This window comes from Neoarius graeffei, chromosome 10 (assembly GCF_027579695.1).
Source record: "Neoarius graeffei isolate fNeoGra1 chromosome 10, fNeoGra1.pri, whole genome shotgun sequence".
In the NCBI taxonomy this organism is placed as follows: domain Eukaryota; kingdom Metazoa; phylum Chordata; class Actinopteri; order Siluriformes; family Ariidae; genus Neoarius; species Neoarius graeffei.
Window position 1 is genome coordinate 80,001,762 of NC_083578.1, and position 23,840 is coordinate 80,025,601.

At 42.8% G+C, this 23,840-nt stretch overlaps 1 protein-coding gene across 1 annotated transcript in view; it reads right to left on the minus strand.

The window, feature by feature from the left end:
• Positions 1 to 5,763: 5,763 nt before the first annotated feature.
• Positions 5,764 to 23,840, minus strand: part of tbc1d22b (TBC1 domain family, member 22B) — a 198,383-nt gene continuing 180,306 nt past the window's right edge. The window contains exons 11-12 of the mRNA XM_060932378.1: positions 10,123 to 10,218; positions 5,764 to 6,736 (exon numbers count right to left, since the gene is read on the minus strand). Of these exons, the coding sequence (XP_060788361.1) occupies positions 6,608 to 6,736; positions 10,123 to 10,218 (225 nt within the window). The 3' untranslated portion in view covers positions 5,764 to 6,607. The remainder of the gene's footprint in view (positions 6,737 to 10,122; positions 10,219 to 23,840) is intronic.

A 23,840-nucleotide genomic window follows, 5' to 3' on the forward strand; every position in this document is an offset into this window, starting at 1 on the left:
TAACAACACCCCCCCAAATAAAAAACTGCCTTTTTAATCAAATAAGATTCATCATCATCACCCCCCCGCCCCCCCCCCCCCAATCTGTATTAATACGCGTAATTCTCATTTTTCTTTTAAGTGGAATTACGTGTCCACTTTTCAGCCTAGTTAATTAGACTTCCAGGTAGTAAAAGATAAGACTGGGCTGTGTGTTGGAGCTTCTACCTTCCCAGTGTGCTGATGAATTTATGATTTGTCCGTCCCTGCAATGTTTATCTCTCATTATAAAAATGCTGTGCTTATCGCCGAGTTATGACAAATGACAATAACACATACAGGTGAGTTTAAAAAAACAAAAAACAAAAAAACCCACAACACTCTGATGTGGTGTGGCGTTAAAACTAAAAACTATGCAGCCAAGACTGAAAATTAAACACACATCAAGACAACGCAACAGCGTCGTACCGAGTCAGTTATGGTGACGTGGAAGTGTAGATTTTCCAGATTAAACATTAAATTACTTCTCGCCCTGCGAAAGCAGAGCCAATATAATACAATTTCTCTTAACTGATCCTGACAGCTTGATATATTCAACATGAGCTCGGTTACTTTAATATAGAAAGTACAGTTTCAGCCGTTCATCAATTATTAAATCTGTCAATGGGAATTGGATGGGAAAACTGATTGCTTGAGGTGAGCAGAGCCCAGTCTATCACTTTGTACACTATCAAAAAAAAAAAAAAAAGCTGAAATTTGTGATTTTAAAAAGGATAATATAATACGCAGTAATATAATACAATTTATACACAGCATAGCTTTATATGGTACAAGAAGAGTCGGAAGCTGACTTACAAATTAATTGCATTCACGTTTATGAACAAATAGGATTGGGAGATTTCAAAAACAAACAAAAAAACCCGACAAATCAAAAACACTGATCCTGGATCAGTTCTCCATATTCTCAAAGAAGAATAAAGGTTAAGCTTTGGGTTGAAGGAGCTGATCCTACATCTGTGGAAAAGCTATCCCTTTTTCCCCTGTCAGTTTTCAGCTGTCTTTGTGCTACATTGATAACTTCTCCGGGCATTACAGACCGAGTGTTTTTTTTTTTTTTTTTCCTTCTTCCCATAACACAACCTCACATTACACCGACTCGCTTGCTATAAACATATTATTAATATTTCAGCACGGTCTGACTCGAGTTGCGCTCAGTAGTCGTTTCTGAAACTCCACCACACGAGACGCGTACCCCTTTTTAATATTTATATTAACATTAAACTTTCATTTGATCTTTTCGTGTAATATGCAGGCGCTTTACGCAAAGCTACAGCGCCTTCAAAGATTTCAGACGGCAGTGCAAATCTAATTTATTTTCTTAAATCTGATTTTTTTTTTTTTTAAGACCGAGTGTCCACTTTGCAAATTACATGCAATGAGAACAAATCCATCTCCCCCTCCAGATTGTACTTGCACATCCGAATCAGTCCTTATACCAATAACAACAACAACAGATATTTACAGTGGTACTTGAAAGTTTGTGAACCCTTTAGAATTTTCTATATTTCTGCATAAATATGACCTAAAACAACATCAGGTTTGCACACAAGTCCTAAAAGTAGATAAAGAGAACCAAGTTAAACAAATGAGACAAAAATATTATACTTGGTCATTTATTTATTGAGGAAAATGATCCAATATTACATATCTGTGAGTGGCAAAAGTATGTGAACCTTTGCTTTCAGTATCTGGTGTGACCCCCTTGTGCAGCAATAACTGCAACTAAACGTTTCCGGTAACTGTTGATCAGTCCTGCACACCGGCTTGGAGGAATTTTAGCCCATTCCTCTGTACAGAACAGCTTCAACTCTGGGATGTTGGTGGGTTTCCTCACATGAACTGCTCGCTTCAGGTCCTTCCACAACATTTCCATTGGATTAAGGTCAGGACTTTGACTTGGCCATTCCAAAACATTAACTTTATTCTTCTTTAACCATTCTTTGGTAGAACGACTTGTGTGCTTAGGGTCGTTGTCTTGCTGCATGACCCACCTTCTCTTGAGATTCAGTTCATGGACAGATATCCTGACATTTTCCTTTAGAATTCGCTGGTATAATTCAGAATTCATTGTTCCATCAATGATGGCAAGCCGTCCTGGCCCAGATGCAGCAAAACAGGCCCAAACCATGATACTACCACCACCATGTTTCACAGATGAGATAAGGTTCTTATGCTGGAATGCAGTGTTTTCCTTTCTCCAAACATAGCGCTTCTCATTTAAACCAAAAAGTTCTATTTTGGTCTCAACCATCCACAAAACATTTTTCCAATAGTATTTCTGGCTTGTCGTGATCTTTAGCAAACTGCAGACGAGCAGCAATGTTCTTTTTGGAGAGCAGTGGCTTTCTCCTTGCAACCCTGCCATGCACACCATTGTTGTTCAGTGTTCTCCTGATGGTGGACTCATGAACATTAGCCAATGTGAGAGAGGCCTTCAGTTACTTAGAAGTTACCCTGGGGTCCTTTGTGACCTCGCTGACTATTACACGCCTTGCTCTTGGAGTGATCTTTGTTGGTCAACCACTCCTGGGGAGGGTAACAATGGTCCTGAATTTCCTCCATTTGTACACAATCTGTCTGACTGTGGATTGGTGGAGTCCAAACTCTTTAGAGATGGTTTTGTAACCTTTTCCAGCCTGATGAGCATCAACAATGCTTTTTCTGAGGTCCTCAGAAATCTCCTTTGTTCGTGCCATGATACACTTCCACAAACATGTGTTGTGAAGATCAGACTTTGATAGATCCCTGTTCTTTAAATAAAACAGGGTGCCCACTCACACCTGATTGTCATCCCATTGATTGAAAACACCTGACTCTAATTTCACCTTCAAATTAACTGCTAATCCTAGGGGTTCACATACTTTTGCCACTCACAGATATGTAATATTGGATCATTTTCCTCAATAAATAAATGACCAAGTATAATATTTTTGTCTCATTTGTTTAACTGGGTTCTCTTTATCTACTTTTAGGACTTGTGTGAAAATCTGATGTTGTTTTTGGTCATATTTATGCAGAAATATAGAAAATTCTAAAGGGTTCACAAACTTTCAAGCACCACTGTATATGCCGAGTAATGGAAATAAGGCAAAATTTAGCTAGTTTTATGGATTGGACAACATCCAGTCAGCTACGCTCAATCTGTTTTTCATTCTGACTTCAAGACGCATATCTAGAAACCTGTTACGCTAGCCTCAATCGTCACGTCCACTAAACTGGTGTGTCCTGACCTCATCGGGACTTAACCCTCACCTACTTGATACATGACAATCAACTGGTATTAATTAAGTGCTACATAGAAGTACGACAACTTTTTCATCGATAATAAAAAATTAAAAACGAAGCTAGTAAGCAAAGGAGCTAGCTAACTCGTGCTACCTTCCGATTAAACACGCTAGCCAGGAGTTGCACTGAGGAAGCATGTTCGCTAATCCTAAATATAATAACTTGCGCACAACAAGCAATGCATATTAAACAAACAAATAGCTACTAGTAGCTAAACTTCTACCACAGCTCTGTTGAATTCTTGAATCTGATTGGTCAGAAGGTGTCAAATCATTTTGCTATATCATTCGAATACGTTGTTTCTTTCGTTCAACATGTAGAAAGGAACACGGCCTTTTATGGTGGACGCTCCAAATAAATGGATTAAAAACGTGTGCGTTTGTTGACATCAAGTTTTCATAGAAGATGACGACGTTGAGTTCGCGTTTATGGAAGAGGTCTCCAGTGTCAGCACTTTGTAACAGTCAGAGGTAAAGCTATTGCTTTACGTTTATTGACAGGATGGAGACTGATTTTTTTTTTTTGGTCCCGTTAACTATTAAAAGAGGGAATAGATGTTACATCACTTGTTTTGTGGATGTTCCACAACGTTAAAGGTGATTTATCGATAAATGAATAACATGTCAGACAAAATTTTCAGCGTCTGAGGATACGGATGCAATTGGAATTACTGGAAAAATAAATCAATTAATTAGATCATAATCACGCCAAATAACAAGCATTCAGCATGGGCTGTTGTGCTTTGTTCCTTATGTTAAAAGCTAAATAGCTAGTTACCTTGGTTAGCTACTTAAACATTACATACACTACGTTCAGACTGCACCCTGAAACGACCCATATCCGATTTGTTGTGAAATCCGATTTTTTTGTTAGGCCGTTCACATTACCAATTATATGAGACTTGTATGCGATCTCCAATATGAACGGAAAACGACCCAAAAGTGTCCCGCATGCGCAAATTGACATAATAAGCACATCTACGTAATACGTAAACAACAAAAAAAAAAAAGCGCACTCTTCAAGTTTAATGATTTTCTTTTTTTGTTTGTTTGTTTAATTATCTGGTTAGTGTTAAAGTGTGAGGTCTCGTGTGTGTTTTTGTTTCTGAACTGAAATGAAAACGTGTAGCCTGGTAACGAGGGTTGACTCCTAAATGTCTCTCTAATTTCTATATAAGTGCACTACATGTTACTAGGAAGTAATGGATTTTTAAACTCTATATAGTGCACTCGAGCTTCAGTAGGCAGTCATTTGGGATACGGCCGCTGTATTACCAAACTCTTAATTCAGGCTTAATAATTTGCACATATTTATTTCGTCATATTAATAAACTTTTTCTACATTTTTATAAATATTTATTTAGATTGTTTATAGCCAGCTGAATTCTGCAACTTCTCTCAGCGCTGGCTCAAGGTGCAGAAACACCAGTGCAGTTTGCGATGGAGATGAGGCGAGACCTGGCGATGTGGTTTTTGTAATACAGGATGGTTTAAGTTATAAATCAGTTATAGAAACTGTTTTATTTAATCAGGCTAACAGATAAACATCCAGGTCCCTACCAAATCCACCATTAGCTTGATAAATTCTATAAAAGTCTATTTAAATTCTGAAAACTGTACAAATGTTGTTGTTTTCCACCAAAGAGGCGGGATTAGCCAACGCAGAATAGTGACGTTTGTCTCTTGTTGATGACGTGTAGGTCGCATGAATGCGACCTGTCCGATCAGACTGCAGTCGCATGTGAAAATATCGGATATGCATCGGATTTAGGACCACATATCCAAGCGGCCTGGGTCGCATGTGAAAAAAAATCGGATCTGTGTCGTTCAGATTGTCAATAACAAATCGGATACAGGTCGCATATGGGCAAAAAAATCGGATATGGGTCGTTTCAGGGTGCAGTCTGAACGTAGTCTTACATAGCCTAGCTTGCTAAAGACAATCCGATATGTTCCCCCCCCCCCCATTAAGACTGCTTAAATCGAACAAGCAACAAAAATTGGATTTTAGCTGCACGTTTGAAAATAGCCAGGGCTTTCCCCAAAGCGCGGATAAGTGGCGCGCCGCTGTCACTTGCACACCAAAAAAATAATACCATAAATTGAACAACTCAGAGTACTTTCTGCACCTAAATATCTCATATTCCCCTCTGAAAATGAGTAACAACTACAGAAATAGGAAGATATTGTAATCAGTCTAGACTATCCTGGTACTCAACCCAGAAGTGAAAATAAAGGGTTTTGCTGCATGCACTGACTGCTATTCACGACCAGACATAAAACCATGTCCTAGGTGCTGGTCACTAAATGGCGCTGTTACATGATTTTACCTCGATTCTGTTCCTGGCATCCTGGAATTGGAAAATGAAAAGGTGTACGACAAAGTGTTTCCATTTCAAATCTAATTTTGACCTTTATACGTCGCCCCTTGGATAGTTGACAAAGTAAAAAACAGCAAATTTAATAATGTTGAATTGGGCCTAAATCAGCCCTAGATACCACCAGAAGGCATCATTTTTTCCAGGGAAGCATGCCCCCGGACCCCCTAAGCAGCCTTCAGGGCCCTCCGGGCCGGGCCGCGTCGCATCAGTAGTACCGCTTTGATATTTTTTTCTGGGGAAAGCCCTGATAGCTATAAAATCAGATTGTTCAAATTCTGTGTCAGTCTTCTGAGGAAACACACAGACTGCAAAAATGGCTTCGATTGGCTGCTGTAGTTTCTGTACTACTGGCTGCTCAGCAATCTGGGACCAGTGATGGCAAGATGAACGGATCCAGTGACTCCACATTCTTATTAATACAGCAGAAATTCAAGAGAAAGAGAAAAAAAATAAAACAACAACAACACACACACACCACACAAATCATGGAGTGGTATTCGTCAACGCTGGAACTGAAGTGTTCACTCCATTGCAGTAGAACTTGTTTAAAAAAAATTAAAAAAAAATCCATAAAACAGTCCAGAATCCATTTTCTTCCTCAGTCTGTGGTGATTAGTTTGGGGGAAAAAAAACCCTGAGGATGAGATGTAGACGTCTCCGAGATGATTTGCAGTGCAGGAACTTTTGACCTTCGGTTCATTCCATCTGTACGTTCAGCCTGGTGTTGAGCAGCAGTCTGGATTTCCACTCATCCAGACTGGAGTAATAGAAGATTGAAGAAGTGCTTCACCCACACAGACGGGCCGTAATGAGACGGGGTGCGGGTTGGGCCGCTTCTTTGAGTCCGTTATTGAGTCAGTACTGAGTAGCTGGGCTCGAGCAGTAGCTCGGTTCTGAAAGTCCTCATCTCTTGTAGTGACGGGGAGCGTCCGCGAACATGTATTTAAGTCTGTAGGCTTCAGCCAGGAGTAAACCTACCTCCTCGTTGCCCCAGTGAATTGTGGGTAGATTCTGCAGGAGCATCAGCAGACCCTGAATGAAACAGGAAAAGGGTTGATGCATAATTAACTCTCATATTAGAGAGAATGTGTTAATGTTCCCTCCATTCTGTTGACATTTCATGGGTTTAAATGCAAACATGGCAATTTCTTCCAATATGCTTCTGCTGCAGATTCGTTATCGATGTGCTGCTTTAATTCACAAAGTAAAGTGAGAACGTAAAGAGTCTCTGATTTATGATGAGCATCTGCCTCGAGCTGCATGCATGTGTTTACTTTAAACATCAAACTCAGTACGTCCTAAAGGGAAAAGGGAGGATTATTTACTAGAGGAAGCAAAAAGAGAGTTATTCCCTGAATGGGGGGGGAGCGAGAGAGCAAAGGAGAGACAGAGGGTGAGAGAAATAAACAGAGTGAGAGTCAGAGCGCAAGAAAGGGAGATAGAGTGAGAGATTGAGAAAGAGAGCAAGAGAGAACAGGAAAACATGAGAGAAGACGAGTGAACATGAGAGCGCAAGTGAGAGAGAGAGAGAGAGACTGAAAAAGACCGAGAAAATGAGAAAGATTAGAGAGAGTGGAATAAAAAGGAGAGAGAGAGAGAGAGAAAGAGCAGTAGGTACACATAAAGGAAGATAAAACAGCAGCAGGAAGAAGAGGAGCTCGATGCTGTACAGGCCTCTGTAATGGACGGATGTGTTTGTGTGTGAAATGCAGTTAGTGATCCTGCTGCACTGCCGACGCAATTACTCCAATCAGCACCGAGTGTGTGACGGGCCTTCATACGACACGTGTGCACGCGCACACATTAAGGCCTGCGAACTGAACCCATCATATACACCTGCACACCCATCCCCCCAAACACACACACCATCCATCCATCCACACACTCATTTATCCATCCATCCATCCATCCATCCATCCATCCCTCACTCACTCACCCATCCACACACACTCATCCATCCATCCATCCATCCATCCATCCATCCACACTCATCCATCCATCCACTCACCCATCCATCCATCCACTCACCCACCCACACTCACTCATTCATCCATCCACTCACCCACCCACACTCACTCATCCATCCATCCACTCACCCACCCACACTCACTCATCCATCCATCCATCCATCCATCCATCCATCCATCCACTCATCCATCCATCCATCCATCCATCCACTCACTCACCCATCCATCCATCCACTCACCCACCCACACTCACTCATCCATCCATCCACTCACCCACCCACACTCACTCATCCATCCATCCACTCACCCACCCACACTCACTCATCCATCCATCCATCCACCCACTCACCCACACTCATCCATCCATCCATCCATCCATCCATCCACTCACCCACCCACCCATCCATACACTCATCCATCCATCCATCCAGCCATCCATCCACACACTTATCCATCCATCCATCCACACACTCATCCATCCATCCATCCATCCATCCATCCATCCATCCATCCATCCATCCACACTCACTCACTCACTCACCCATCCATCCATCCATCCATCCATCCATCCATCCATCCACACACTCACTCATCCATCCACTCACCCATCCATCCATCCATCCATCCATCCATCCACTCATCCATCCATCCACACACTCACTTATCCATCCATCCATCCATCCATCCATCCATCCATCCATCCATCCACACACTCACTTATCCATCCATCCACACACTCACTTATCCATCCATCCACACACACACACACACACACACACACACACACACACACACACACACACACACACACACACTTGTCCATCCATACACTCATCCATCCATCCATCCATCCATACACTCACCCATCCACTCACCCATCCATCCACACACACACACTTATCCATCCATCCACACACTCACTTATCCATCCACACACACACACACTTATCCATCCATCCACACACTCATCCACCCATCCACACACTCATCCATCCATCCATACACTCACCCATCCACTCACCCATCCATCCACACACACACTTATCATCCATCCACACACTCACTTATCCATCCACACACACACACACATCCATCCATCCACACTCATCCACCCATCCACACATCCATCCATCCATACACTCACCCATCCATCCACACACACACTTATCATCCATCCACACACACACTTATCCATCCACACACTCATCCACCCATCCATCCACACACTCACCCATCCATCCATCCATCCATCCATCCATCCATTCACTTATCCATCTATCCACACTCATCCATCCACCCACCCACCCACTCACCCATCCACCCTCACACTCATCCATCCATCCATCCATCCATCCATCCATCCACTCAATTATCCATCCATCCATCCATCCATCCATCCACACACTCACTCACTCACTCACTCACCCATCCATCCATCCATCCATCCATCCATCCACACACTCACTCATCCACACACACACACCCATCCACTCACTCATCCATCCACACACACTCATCCATCCATCCATCCATCCATCCATACACTCACTCATCCATCCATCCACCCACCCACACACTCACTCATCTGTCCATCCATCCACACACCCATCCATCTGTCCATCCACCCACACACACACTCATCCATCCGTCCATCCATCCACCCACCCATCCATCTACCCACACACTCGTCCATCCATCCACCCACCCATCCACCCACACACTCATCCATCCATCCATCCATCCATCCATCCATCCATCCATCCATCCACTCACCCATCCATCCATCCACACACTCACTCACCCATCCATCCACCCACTCACCCATCCACCCACTCACCCATCCACCCACTCACCCATCCGTCCATCCATCCATCCATCCATCCATCCATCCATCCATCCATCCACACACTCATCCATCCATCCATACACTCGTCCATCCATCCATCCACCCACACACTCATCCATCCGTCCGTCCATCCATCCACCCACACACTCACTCATCCATCCACCCACACACTCACCCATCCATCCATCCATCCATCCATCCATCCATCCACTCATCCATCCATCCATCCACTCACACACTCACCCATCCATCCACCCACTCACCCATCCACCCACTCATCCATCCGTCCATCCACACACTCACTCATCCATCCGTCCATCCATCCACCCCTCCCTAATGACACCCCCCCACTCTTCATACATTCACACACTCAACCAGTCATTAATCCATGCTTCACAGCACCTACCTCTACCATGTGTGCACACACTTTCTCACCCCACACACATGCATCCACTTCCATACGTCTCCATCTACACTCACCTACATACCCACACCCTCTTACCAACAGAATCATACACCTATCTACACCGATGATCACCCATCTATCCACACAGCTCCACCTTCACACCAAGTCCATACGCGCGCGCACACACACACACACACACCTGGAAGTCCAGCATGGAGAGGATCTCTTTTCTCCACTTGATGAGAAATGCTGCACAGACGTACAGGTGGAAATGAGAGAAGCCCTCAGACTCGGCCTACAGTAATAAAACACACATACACACACTTGATTAAATAAGACAAGGGGAAGAAAGGAATAGTCACTTATGCCCATCATTAATAATAAAGCAAACATTATAGATCTCTGTGTCTCACAAAACGACACCTCTACACTTCACTTGTGTGAGGAGTTCAGTGCAGTACTGACTTTGAGCTACTTGTGGGGAGGCGTGTGTCTATAAATAGGTTTGTTCTTGTTTTCCTGGGTTTTATTATTGCTTTCTGTCTGTGCATTGAGTGAAAAATGGGGGGAAAAGGGGAAAAAAAAAAAGTGTCTGAGCGAGACGGGGAGAGAGAAACTGCAAACAAAGAAAATAAAAATAGATAAAGAATACACATTAAATGTCAGAGGACCAATATACCAGGGGCAGGTCAGAAACAGATTGAGAACCACAAAGAATTAAAAAAGATAAATCAGCAGGAAGCGTGCAGAGCAGACAGCAGCTGAGAGACAGAGAGAGGAAAAAAAAGTGCTTAGTCCAAATCTCTATCTGTGCACAAGTGCGATGGAGGTGCCGTGTAATTTCAGCCACGCTACCATGTGCCTGGCTTTCCTTCCCCTTTCTCTCCCTCTTTGTCTTTTCCAGGCACTTTCCTGAGGCAGTACTGTGTGTTCCAGCTCTAACATACAATTACAAGAGTACGAGAATAAAAGCAAGCGGCGGGGAGCGGCTGGAGTCCAGAATGTGCTTACAGCCTCCTGGGACAACAAAGAGGGTAAAAATCAGCCCTCTGTTAGCTTCGTTCCTCTGACTAATGCCTTCTCTCTCATCTGTATGTTCACAGTGCTAAATAAACAAGACTGTTCATAACTACAGGGCAACGTTCCGACAGTGCTTTCAGCGCTGAGAAATAAGTAAGGAATAAAACATTTGGGGATGTGTTTTTATACAAAATAAAAAACTGTGAGGTTCTGGGATATCGGTACGAAGTGAATGCACTGTTCAGGGGTGCACAAAAATGATTTTAATGATTGTCTGATTTGATATTTATTTGTGAAATTTGTGGATCAATCTTTTTTGGGCTAATATGCATTTTTGTGGTGAGCTAATTAATTTATCCACACGTACACAACCAATTAAAAGACATACCTTCCAACTCAATGTTTTTTCCTTTATTTTTATGAACCAAGTCACACTTTTTGTTTAACACATAATTCCAGATGTTATTTCATAATTCTGATGTCAAAATACACAAAAACCTATGATGAGTAGAGTACGGGTGTCCAAACTTTTGAAAAAAAAAACTATATATATATATATATATATATATATATATATATATATATATGGATACAAGCAATCGCGAGCTCTGATTGGCTACTCTACTACTATGCTATCAGCTCATACACCGTGAGTAGAGAAAAACAAAATGGCGGCGCGTGTTACTGAACCAACCGAAGACGAAATAAAAACTCGACTTGAAAACAAACCCCCCCCAAAATACAATAAATAAATAAATAAATAAATAAATAAAGAAAGAAAAGAATGGAATAAAAGTATTTGACGGGAAGAATGTTTTTTTTTCTCCAAAAATTATGATAGCATTTTTCACAAATTGCTCCTGTCATTTCGCCAACTTCTTTACATTCTCATCTCATCTCTAGCCGCTTTATCCTGTTCTACAGGGTCGCAGGCAAGTTGGAGCCTATCCCAGCTGACTACGGGCGAAAGGCGGGGTACACCCTGGACAAGTCGCCAGGTCATCACAGGGCTGACACATAGACACAGACAACCATTCACACTCTCATTCACACCTACGGTCAATTTAGAGTCACCAGTTAACCTAACCTGCATGTCTTTGGACTGTGGGGGAAACCAGAGCACCCGGAGGAAACCCACGCGGACACGGCGAGAACATGCAAACTCCGCACAGAAAGGCCCTCGCCGGCCACGGGGCTCGAACCCAGACCTTCTTGCTGTGAGGCGACAGCGCTAACCACTACACCACCGTGCCGCCCTCTTTACATTCTTTAGGTCTTAAAAAAAAAAAAAAAAAACTTTTTTTTTTTTTAGACTGGTTCAAAAGTTCAAAGAAGTTTGAAAATTACATCACAAGGAAGAATTAAATAAATATCTAAAGTTATTCTATACCTCGGCACAACAGCAAGACGGCACTTTCTACCAAATAAATAAAGGAATAAATAAATAAAACTAAAAAGTCAATTCATGCAGCCATCGGTAGGTTTTTAAGAAGTCCACCTGAGCGGAAATGAATGTCAAAAAATACAAAATAAAAAAAGCAACAAAATATGGAATAAAAGTATTTCATGGTAAGAACATAGCTTTTTTTTATTTTTCAAGAATTCTCGCATTTTTCACAAATTGCTACCGTCATTTCGCTGGTTTGTTTCCATTCTAATCGGAAATGATTTTGTCAGATGTTTTGTATAAAATTTTTATTGATCAAATTTGCAAAAAATAAAAATGCTCCGTTTCTCAAAATCCAGTGAATGTGGATAGAATAAAACAGTTATTCCACTCAATCTCGTCGTGCATGGCTTATAGTCGACTCGATGCTACGTGTGGAATAACTGTTTTACATATGAGAGGATGTTACACGGTGGTGAAGTTTATCTCCGAGCGGTGAACATATTCACAAATGAGTGAAGCGAATGTGTGAAAGTATTTTCAACACGAGAAAATAAACTTCATATCTTTGCCGGCGAGGGCCTTTCTGTGCGGAGTTTGCATGTTCTCCCCGTGTCCGCGTGGGTTTCCTCCGGGTGCTCCGGTTTCCCCCACAGTCCAAAGACATGCAGGTTAGGTTAACTGGTGACTCTAAATTGACCATAGGTGTGAATGTGAGTGTGAATGGTTGTCTGTGTCTATGTGTCAGCCCTGCGATGACCTGGCGACTTGTCCAGGGTGTACCCCGCCTTTCGCCCGTAGTCAGCTGGGATAGGCTCCAGCTTGCCTGCGACCCTGTAAAACAGACCTGGGCATTTTACGGCCCGCGGGCCGCATCCGGCCCTTTGGTTCATTCTGACCGGCCCGCGCAAGGTTAATTAGAAATTACAAAATAAACTTATTTTCTAATTTTACCTCATGCATGGACTGAATGTGCATTGCTTTTATTTTGAAGTTGTGTTCAACAAAAACGCAACGTGCGCGACATGAACATGACATGAAATCCCACGAAACCTAATCCCGCGATAACTACTTCCGTAATTTGTCCAGACCAACCACAAACTTGTACGTCATCCTTCAAACGGTCCAGCCAATCACATAGTGTGACGTCACCAGCAGGCGCCGGAGCCCGAGCCGATCTGTAGATCTGATTCCTACACCGAATCGACTGATGATCATCTGCCAGCTGTGCTTCGCATCTCCACCTCAGACATTCAACCTGACTCTGATGCACTCGTTAAAGACCAACAGAGACGAGATTTCTCTCACTGAACAAATAAAAAAACTGAAAAACACCAAATGAGGTGATTAGACTACAAATGTGGGCATCATTATTATAATATGATGTATCTTGCTTGATATTTGGAGTAGAAAGACAATATTGTGATGTCTTTATTGTGTTTTGGGGTGAATGTGACTGGAAAAAAAAGGCATAAACGTTCACATTTTGTTAACCATTGTTTTGGGAAATTTGATTGAATAAATGAAATTTTTTGTAAGGCAACCTCGGTTTTTCCATACTCTTACCAGTCTTAGCAGCTTGTAAAAACAATGTTATTTATTGCTTTATATAAAGAAATACAATTAATATTATGCAGAATTTAGTTCAGCCTTTTGGTCCGGCCCTCCACAAAATTTTCTGTTTCTCATGTGGCCCCATGGAAAAAATAATTGCCCACCCCTGCTGTAGAACAAGATAAAGCGGCTAGAGATAATGAGATGAGATCTTTGCAGCACTGTGTAATGTTCTTTAGATTGTACTGACACATCCACCAAATAAAATAAAACCAAAAAAAACCCCCACAAGTTAATCAAAAGAACTAATTTTGAACTGTCTGTCATGATGATAACGCACATTGAGGAGAAAAAAAAACCCTAAAAACGCCTTTCTTTAAAATACCTTGTTTTCTTGGTTAATGATTCGCTTTATGAAAAATAAAACCACATCTATTTCAAGAGGGAAATCCTGCAAGGTGGAAAAAAAAAGAATGAACTGGGGAATTAGAAAGCAAAAATCTGAGAAAAGAGACGTATCGAAAGAGTTCTGAGACACGAGGACGAAAAGCAGTCAGGAAATCCATCAGGGGACCCGATCGCTTCACTGAGAATAGACACGAATACTGGCAATGAACACTACACCCAAGGTCATGCCTTTTTTTAACCAATTATAATTGTCTCTCTGAAGTACATAAACCACATTTATCACTGCTCTCGGTGACGACTTACACGCTGGGCTATTTATCATTCTGGCAGTGAACATCAGTTTGCTTTTATTCTGTCGTTTGTGCCATTTATTTCACTCGAATTTTGTACAGGAACATTTGCATATCCATTTGTGCGAGCAACTGGTGAAGAATAAAACTCTTCCAGGCTGAAACTAAACAGGAGAGTGAACATGGTGCGATGGTTTTGCATCACACCATGCACAATTACTGTGACCAGCCCAAGAAGTTCGGAATATTGATATAAAAACATGCCCTCGAGCGTTTATTCCTCTTACACCACAGCAATTTGTCAATTTACATTTCTTTATTAATTAAAGAACATCATATTATACAATCCCGATTCCAAAAAAGTTGGAACAAAGTACAAATTGTAAATAAAAACGGAATGCAATAATTTACAAATCTCAAAAACTGATATTGTATTCACAATAGAACATAGACAACATATCAAATGTCAAAAGTGAGACATTTTGAAATTTCATGCCAAATATTGGCTCATTTGAAATTTCATGACAGCAACACATCTCAAAAAAGTTGGGACAGGGGCAATAAAAGGCTGGAAAAGTTAAAGGTACAAAAAAGGAACAGCTGGAGGGCCAAATTGCAACTCATTAGGCCAATTGGCAATAGGTCATTAACATGACTGGGTATAAAAAGAGCATCTTGGAGTGGCAGCGGCTCTCAGAAGTAAAGATGGGAAGAGGATCACCAATCCCCCTAATTCTGCGCCGACAAATAGTGGAGCAATATCAGAAAGGAGTTCGACAGTGTAAAATTGCAGAGTTTGAACATATCATCATCTACAGTGCATAATATCATCAAAAGATTCAGAGAATCTGGAAGAATCTCTGTGCGTAAGGGTCAAGGCCGGAAAACCATACTGGGTGCCCGTGATCTTCGGGCCCTTAGACGGCACTGCATCACATACAGGCATGCTTCTGTATTGGAAATCACAAAATGGGCTCAGGAATATTTCCAGAGAACATTATCCGTGAACACAATTCACCGTGCCATCCGCCGTTGCCAGCTAAAACTCTATAGTTCAAAGAAGAAGCCGTATCTAAACATGATCCAGAAGCGCAGACGTCTTCTCTGGGCCAAGGCTCATTTAAAATGGACTGTGGCAAAGTGGAAAACTGCTCTGTGGTCAGACGAATCAAAATTTGAAGTTCTTTATGGAAATCAGGGACGCCGTGTCATTCGGACTAAAGAGGAGAAGGACGACCCAAGTTGTTCTCAGCGCTCAGTTCAGAAGCCTGCATCTCTGATGGTATGGGGTTGCATTAGTACGTGTGGCATGGGCAGCTTACACATCTGGAAAGACACCATCAATGCTGAAAGGTATATCCAGGTTCTAGAGCAACATATGCTCCCGTCCAGACGACGTCTCTTTCAGGGAAGACCTTGCATTTTCCAACATGACAATGCCAAACCACATACTGCATCAATTACAGCATCATGGCTGTGTAGAAGAAGGGTCCGGGTACTGAACTGGCCAGCCTGCAGTCCAGATCTTTCACCCATAGAAAACATTTGGCGCATCATAAAACGGAAGATACGACAAAAAAGACCTAAGACAGTTGAGCAACTAGAATCCTACATTAGACAAGAATGGGTTAACATTCCTATCCCTAAACTTGAGCAACTTGTCTCCTCAGTCCCCAGACGTTTACAGACTGTTGTAAAGAGAAAAGGGGATGTCTCACAGTGGTAAACATGGCCTTGTCCCAACTTTTTTGAGATGTGTTGTTGTCATGAAATTTAAAATCACCTAATTTTTCTCTTTAAATGATACATTTTCTCAGTTTAAACATTTGATATGTCATCTACGTTCTATTCTGAATAAAATATGGAATTTTGAAACTTCCATATCATTGCATTCTGTTCTTATTTACAATTTGTACTTTGTCCCAACTTTTTTGGAATCGGGATTGTATATTTTTTTTTAATCACCTTTTGTGTTGTGGAACAAGTTTGTATCTGTTATCACTTATGTTACAGCAGGTACATACTGTCGTTCCTTCAGCAGCCTTCCTTTTTCCTTCTCAAGGTTAAAACAAACAAATGTTAAAGAAACCTTGACGATGTGTTAGCGGAGCGCCCTGCATTCAAAGAGCGTAGAACGGAGCGCCATACTTAAGAGAATATGGTCACGCGTAGACCTGATTTTTGATGGCTTTCGCAACCCGATGATGTCCGTACATACGAACGCCATACGTGCACCACCACAGGGAACCTGATAGTAAGTGCAAGGCAGCATCTCTCATCAACGTTGATCACCAGACAACGACATTTGTATCTTTATTTAAAAAAGAGAGATGGGTTTTTATCCAGTGCTCATTTTTTATTTGCGTTTTAAAAAAAATAACGTTGGGTTATTTACTATCACTTTAGCCCTTGGCATTAAGAACAACAGCATGGAGTCTCTGACGGGTTCATGTGTTTTATTCCTCTTAAACACGAGTACAGCATCGAAAACCGGACAAACACCATCCATCCATTATCCGTAACCGGTTAATGCCTCGGTCACAACCGGCCGTACGTGCTCCTACGGCCGGGCTACGTGCAAAAAACGCAAGAAACGCACGGAGGGCACGCGTGAAACGCACGGAGGGCGCGCATGTGACGTGCTGATTTTTGAGTCGTAGACTGGCCGCAGAGGTTCTTTGTCATGTCAAACAAACTCTATGGGCGCTTACGTTTTTTTCAGGTTGCAAGACAAACTTACGGCCAACGTGCGTCTTTCTCCATGAACAAAAAAAACCCAAAAAACGCAGCGATTTGGGAAACGCCAAAAATCGCACGGCCAAAAAATCGTACGTCTGGTTGTGACCTAGGCTTAACCTGGGCAGGGTCGTAGGCAAGCTGGAGCCTATCCCAGCTGACTATGGGCGAAAGGCGGGGTACACCCTGGACAAGTCGCCAGATCATCACAGGACTGACACATAGACAACCAACCATTCACACTCACATTCACACCTACGGTCAATTTAGAGTCACCAGTTAACCTAACCTGCATGTCTTTGGACTGTGGGGGAAACCGGAGCACCCGGAGGAAACCCATGCGGACACGGGGAGAACATGCAAACTCCACACAGAAAGGCCCTCGCCGGCCACTGGGCTCGAACCCGGACCTTCTTGCTGTGAGGCAACGAGGGCTGGGACGATTATCCAACATTGTCAATTATAAAAATTATTCGACGTGGAATTTTAGTGTCGACACTTTGGTTTAACTGGATACAAACGCAGAGCAAGGGCTGGGGCAACGCGTTGACATCATCGATTATGTGAATAATTTGAGTCTGTGTAATCTACTTGAGCAACATGGCTGCATCTACCAGCAGTACAACGGAGCGTGTGGAGCAACACGTGGCAAAAAAGGCTCGCATGCAGTCCTCCAAAGTTTGGGTACACTTTAATCTTGACACCAACAGTGGGGTCGTCTGCAGACTCTGCAAAGTGCATCTGGCATATCACTCTAGCACGACAGTCCTGCACGAGCACATGAAGAGGAAACACTCTGGTGCAGTGAGTCAAGATGGCAGCAAAACTCCGTAAGTTCTGTTTACTTTCTTTGCCTCTTCTCCACCCAAGCCTGGAAACGTTATCACAGTCAATCCATTGATTTGTGTAATTTTTTATATCATACTCAATTCTGCACCGCTACTGTAGCTGACGTTAATAACGCTGTTTTAGCCGTTTTATGTTTTCTCTCTGAGTGAGCCAAATTATAGTTGACAACTATTTTCATGGGCGGCACGGTGGTGTAGTGGTTAGTGCTGTCGCCTCACAGCAAGAAGGTCCGGGTTCGAGCCCCGTGGCCGGCGAGGGCCTTTCTGTGTGGAGTTTGCATGTTCTCCCCGTGTCCGCGTGGGTTTCCTCCGGGTGCTCCGGTTTCCCCCACAGTCCAAAGACATGCAGGTTAGGTTAACTGGTGACTCTAAGGCTGCGTTTACATTAGACCGTATCTGTCTCGTTTTCTTCGCGGATGCACTGTCCGTTTACATTAAACCACCCGGAAAAGCCGGGAAACGGGAATCCGCCAGCGTCCACGTATTCAATCTAGATCGTATCTGGTCCGGTGCTGTGTAAACATTGAGAATACGCGGATACGCTGTGCTGAGCTCTAGCTGGCGTCTCATTGGACAACGTCACTGTGACATCCACCTTCCTGATTCGCTGGCGTTGGTCATGTGACGCGACTGCTGAAAAACGGCGCGGACTTCTGCCTTGTATCACCTTTCATTAAAGAGTATAAAAGTATGAAAATACTGCAAATACTGATGCAAATACTGCCCATTGTGTAGTTATGATTGTCTTTAGGCTTGCCATCCTTCCACCTGCAAGTAGTAAGTGATATGCGCTGGGATCACACACACAGCGGCTCAGTCCCGAATCGTGGCTTGTGCACTTCACTCGCGCGCTGTGTGAGCTGCGCAGGGCCGGAGTGCGCACCCTCCAGAGGGCACTCGCTGTTCAGGGCGGAGTGATTTGGAGCGCAGGATGCCTGCGGAGCCGAGCGTATCCGTGTATTGGTGTTGCTGTGTGCACGGCTAACGGTTTTAGTGTAAACACGAATCGTTTTAAGAACTTTAATCTGATGATCCGCTGATTTGACGTAATGTAAACGTAGCCTAAATTGACCGTAGGTCAGTGTGAGTGTGAATGGTTGTCTGTGTCAGCCCTGCGATGACCTGGCGACTTGTCCAGGGTGTACCCCGCCTTTCGCCCGTAGTCAGCTGGGATAGGCTCCAGCTTGCCTGCGACCCTGTAGAACAGGATAAAGCGGCTAGAGATAATGAGAGAGAGAGGCCTACTGAAGCAATTTATTAAGTAAAAAAACCTTGCAGTGATTATTAACTTAATCCTCGAGATAGAAATCCTATTGAATTTGAGGACCAATCTCTCTGAATAGGTGCATGACATAACACAGCAATAGTTTAGAAATTATAATGATAATATCAGGTTTCAAATTTGCGATTGTCATTATTCATGTTAATCTTTTTCGGAGCAGACAAAGCAATGCCGGGGATTTTTTTCATGAAAGGACCTCAAATCCCTGCGATCCCCAGATGGCTGCAGACCTTACTGACAGCATTTTACAGATGACTGTAAAGGACATGAGACCCGTCTCCACTGTGGAAGGTGAAGGCTTCCGTGACATGATAAAAACATTTCGCCCAGGGTATGCACTTCCCTCCAGGCATCACTTCATGGATTTAATAGAGAAGTAGCATTTGGCCATCACAGAGAAAGTGAAAGCTGCCCTCAAAAATGTCACATCCAAAATCTCACCAAAAGGTGAGTTTGGAAAGTGTTTTGTTAAAGAATAATGCTCAGTGTGGTGTTTAAGAAATGCTTTAATAAATATTGAAATGTTAAAATTTCAGAGGTTTTTTTTTTTTTGTGTGTGTGTGTGTATGTTGGACGGGACAAATTGTTATATGAAATAACTAACTGGAAAATAATTGCAATAAAATTATTAGGTTAATCAAAATATTAGTCATTAGATTAGTCGAATAATCGAAAAAATAAATAAATCGCTAGATTAATCGTTTAAAGAATAATCATTTGGGATAGCCCTAGAGGCAACAGTGCTAACCACTACACTACTGTACCGCCCCATCAAACACCATGGAAACCAAAGGAAAAAAAAAACCGAGACCGTCAATGATGGCGCAGCTCACTCCGGCCCCGTCTAGTCCAGAAGGAACGATCTAAAGTGGGCCACCTTGTGCAATAAATGTTGCAAGCTATATCCACCCTAAGAATACCGACCTATTTGCCAGAAAGAATCCAAAACGGCGAGGAATTGACCAAGAAGAAGCGATTTTTGTCGAACTGCTCACTAAGGCTTAATTGGTCCATAACATCATTAATAATAGTCATTAAGCAAATCTGGGTAGAAGTTATATGCACCCTAGGTACCCCTACCTTCATGCCAGAAAGAATCAAAATCGGTGAAGAATTGAGGGAGAAGCAGCGATGTGTGTGGAAACTGCTCATTAGGGCTCCATATCTTCATTATTAATTGCAATTATTCAAATTTGGGTAGAAGCTACACTATATGCACCCCAGCTAGACCTACCTTGCTGCCAAAAAGAATACAAATCGGTGAAGAACTGAAAGAGAAGTGATTTTTATGAAAATGTAGATGATGCCGGACAGACAATGGACAACACATGATGGCATCAACTCATCACCTGTCGGCCAGATGAGCTAATAACCACTCTTTGTAACTGTGGTGATCAGAAAAGCATCTCAAAAAGCAGTTTGTTTTTACTCTTTTTCTTGTTTTACTTTTCCATGCTGAGGCGGCACGGTGGTATAGTGGTTAGCGCTATCGCCTCACAGCAAGAAGGTCCTGGGTTCGAGCCCCGTGGCCGACGAGGGCCTTTCTGTGTGGAGTTTGCATGTTCTCCCCGTGTCCGCGTGGGTTTCCTCCGGGTGCTCCGGTTTCCCCCACAGTCCAAAGACATGCAGGTTAGGTTAACTGGTGACTCTAAATTGACCGTAGGTGTGAATGTGAGTGTGAATGGTTGTCTGTGTCTATGTGTCAGCCCTGTGATGACCTGGCGACTTGTCCAGGGTGTACCCCGCCTTTCGCCCGTAGTCAGCTGGGATAGGCTCCAGCTTGCCTGTGACCCTGTAGAACAGGATAAAGCGGCTAGAGATAATGAGATGAGATGGGAATGAGATGAGACTTCTCCATGCTTTATTTCATAACTTATTCTCCTTCTATTCATACACACTTTTCCCCCCCTTAACTCCAATTTAGATCGTTCCTCATTCATCTCATCTCATTATCTCTAGCCGCTTTATCCTGTTCTACAGGGTCGCAGGCAAGCTGGAGCCTATCCCAACTGACTACGGGCGAAAGGCGGGGTACACCCTGGACAAGTCGCCAGGTCATCACAGGGCTGACACATAGACACAGACAACCATTCACACTCACATTCACACCTACGGTCAATTTAGAGTCACCAGTTAACCTAACCTGCATGTCTTTGGGCTGTGGGGGAAACCGGAGCACCCGGAGGAAACCCACGCGGAATTTATAAGACATATTCATTGTTTGAAGGAGTACATTAGATTATTCAACAGATTGATTGCTTCAACACAATATTTGATAAACAAATCAGTACATATATGTGTTTGACAGACATAATTTTACATGTGTTCATTAATACACAAGTATTTGATGGGTAGTTTAAATAAATGTGAGATAAAAAAACCCTGATATACCTCATATGTAATGACTAACATAATATTTGACAGGTCATTAAGTGCTTTATAAGGGCACCCGGCACATAATCTTATTATTTAACTAATACTATTTTACTTGCGGGCTCAAGTTAGATGTTCCCTGACTTTCATTAGGATACGCCCCAAATTGTTGCGACCATCCCACTTCTCTGTTAAAGACAATTTTGTTTGATAGCGCAATCCCACATCCCCAGAATTTGTCATTCTTTGATGCTTCTACAAGCTCATTTGAACCAGTTTGTATCAGGAAGTTCATTATTGAGTCATTCTGTTGAAATTTCTTCATACACACATCATGTATGATGTCAATACAGTTCTTTTCCCATTCAGATCTGTTGTAGTTTTTGACTTGCTGTCCAAGCCTGTGGCATTCAGAAGGTGCAGATGCTTTTCTCACTTCTGCAGCACTCTTATGGTCATTGAAAAATGAGCATTTCTTATACTGAAACAGCTGTTCTGCAGAATGGTACACAAAGCCATCTTCTGTTATGGGAGATTTGTAAAAATTGGAGAGAGGACTGGCACCTGAGTAAAAGGCGGTGGTGATGTCTTTGGATGGAGAGAAGATTTTGTGAGGATGGAGGTCATCTGGGAGCCTAGAGAGTGTGTCTGTGGTGTAGATACGCGGACACGGGGAGAACATGCAAACTCTGCACAGAAAGGCCCTCGCCGGCCACGGGGCTCGAACCCGGACCTTCTTGCTGTGAGGCGACAGTGCTAACCACTACATCACTGTGCCGCCCGTATATTATTGTAACTGCTGCACATATCGAGTCCCTACTTAATTCTCATTAAGGCACTTTGAGCTGCATTTTATGCATGAAACCTAATAAACATCTTAAAGGAACAGTCCACCGTACTTCCATAATGAAATATGCTCTTATCTGAATTGAGACAAGCTGCTCCGTACCTCTCCGAGCTTTGCGTGACCTCCCAGTCAGTCAGACGCGCTGTCACTCCTGTTAGCAATGTAGCTAGGCTCAGTATGGCCAATGGTATTTTTTGGGGCTGTAGTTAGATGCGACCAAACTCTTCCGCGTTTTTCCTGTTTACATAGGTTTATATGACCAGTGATATGAAACAAGTTCAGTTACACAAATCGAAACATAGCGATTTTCTATGCTATGGAAAGTCCGCACTATAATGACAGGCGCACTAACACCTTCTGCGCGCTTCGACAGCGCATTGATACGGAGCTCAGTCATTATAGTGCGGACTTTCCATAGCATAGAAAATCGCCACGTTTCAATTTGTGTAACTGAACTTGTTTCATATCACTGGTCATATAAACCTATGTAAACAGGAAAAACGCGGAAGAGTTTGGTCGCATCTAACTACAGCCCCAAAAAATACCATTGGCCATGCTGAGCCTAGCTACATTGCTAACAGGAGTGACAGCGCGTCTGACTGACTGGGAGGTCGCGCAAAGCTCGGAGAGGTACGGAGCAGCTCGTCTCAATTCAGATAAGAGCATATTTCATTATGGAAGTACGGTGGACTGTTCCTTTAAAATAAAGTAGATATTACTGTAAAAAGTATAACCTATAAAGTAACTATAAAAAAATATTGTTACTATCTTTTTTTTTTCCCTTCACTGCTTGGTTTTTGCTTCAACTGACCTTGAAATCCTGCAACAGTCAAATTGTTTCTGCACGTGTGAACAGAAATAATTGGTGAGGCACAATCCCAATTCGGAGTGTAAAACGGATATGTTCAGAGCGCTGAGATCATAACCGACGACAGCCAAGGTTCAGCCTACACACTTATTTCAGACTCTGCTTGCTCAGAGCACTTGAAAGACTGGAAGTGGAGAAAATTGGCACTGCTACCTGGCACCAATCTGTTCACTTGAACCAAACAATGACCTTCACCACAATGCTGTAACTCTCCGCAGCGGAAAAACGAATGCTTATTTCTATAAACTGTGGAGAACTGTGCTCTTTTTTTTCCCTTCAACTGCCTCTGTTGTCATCATCTTTT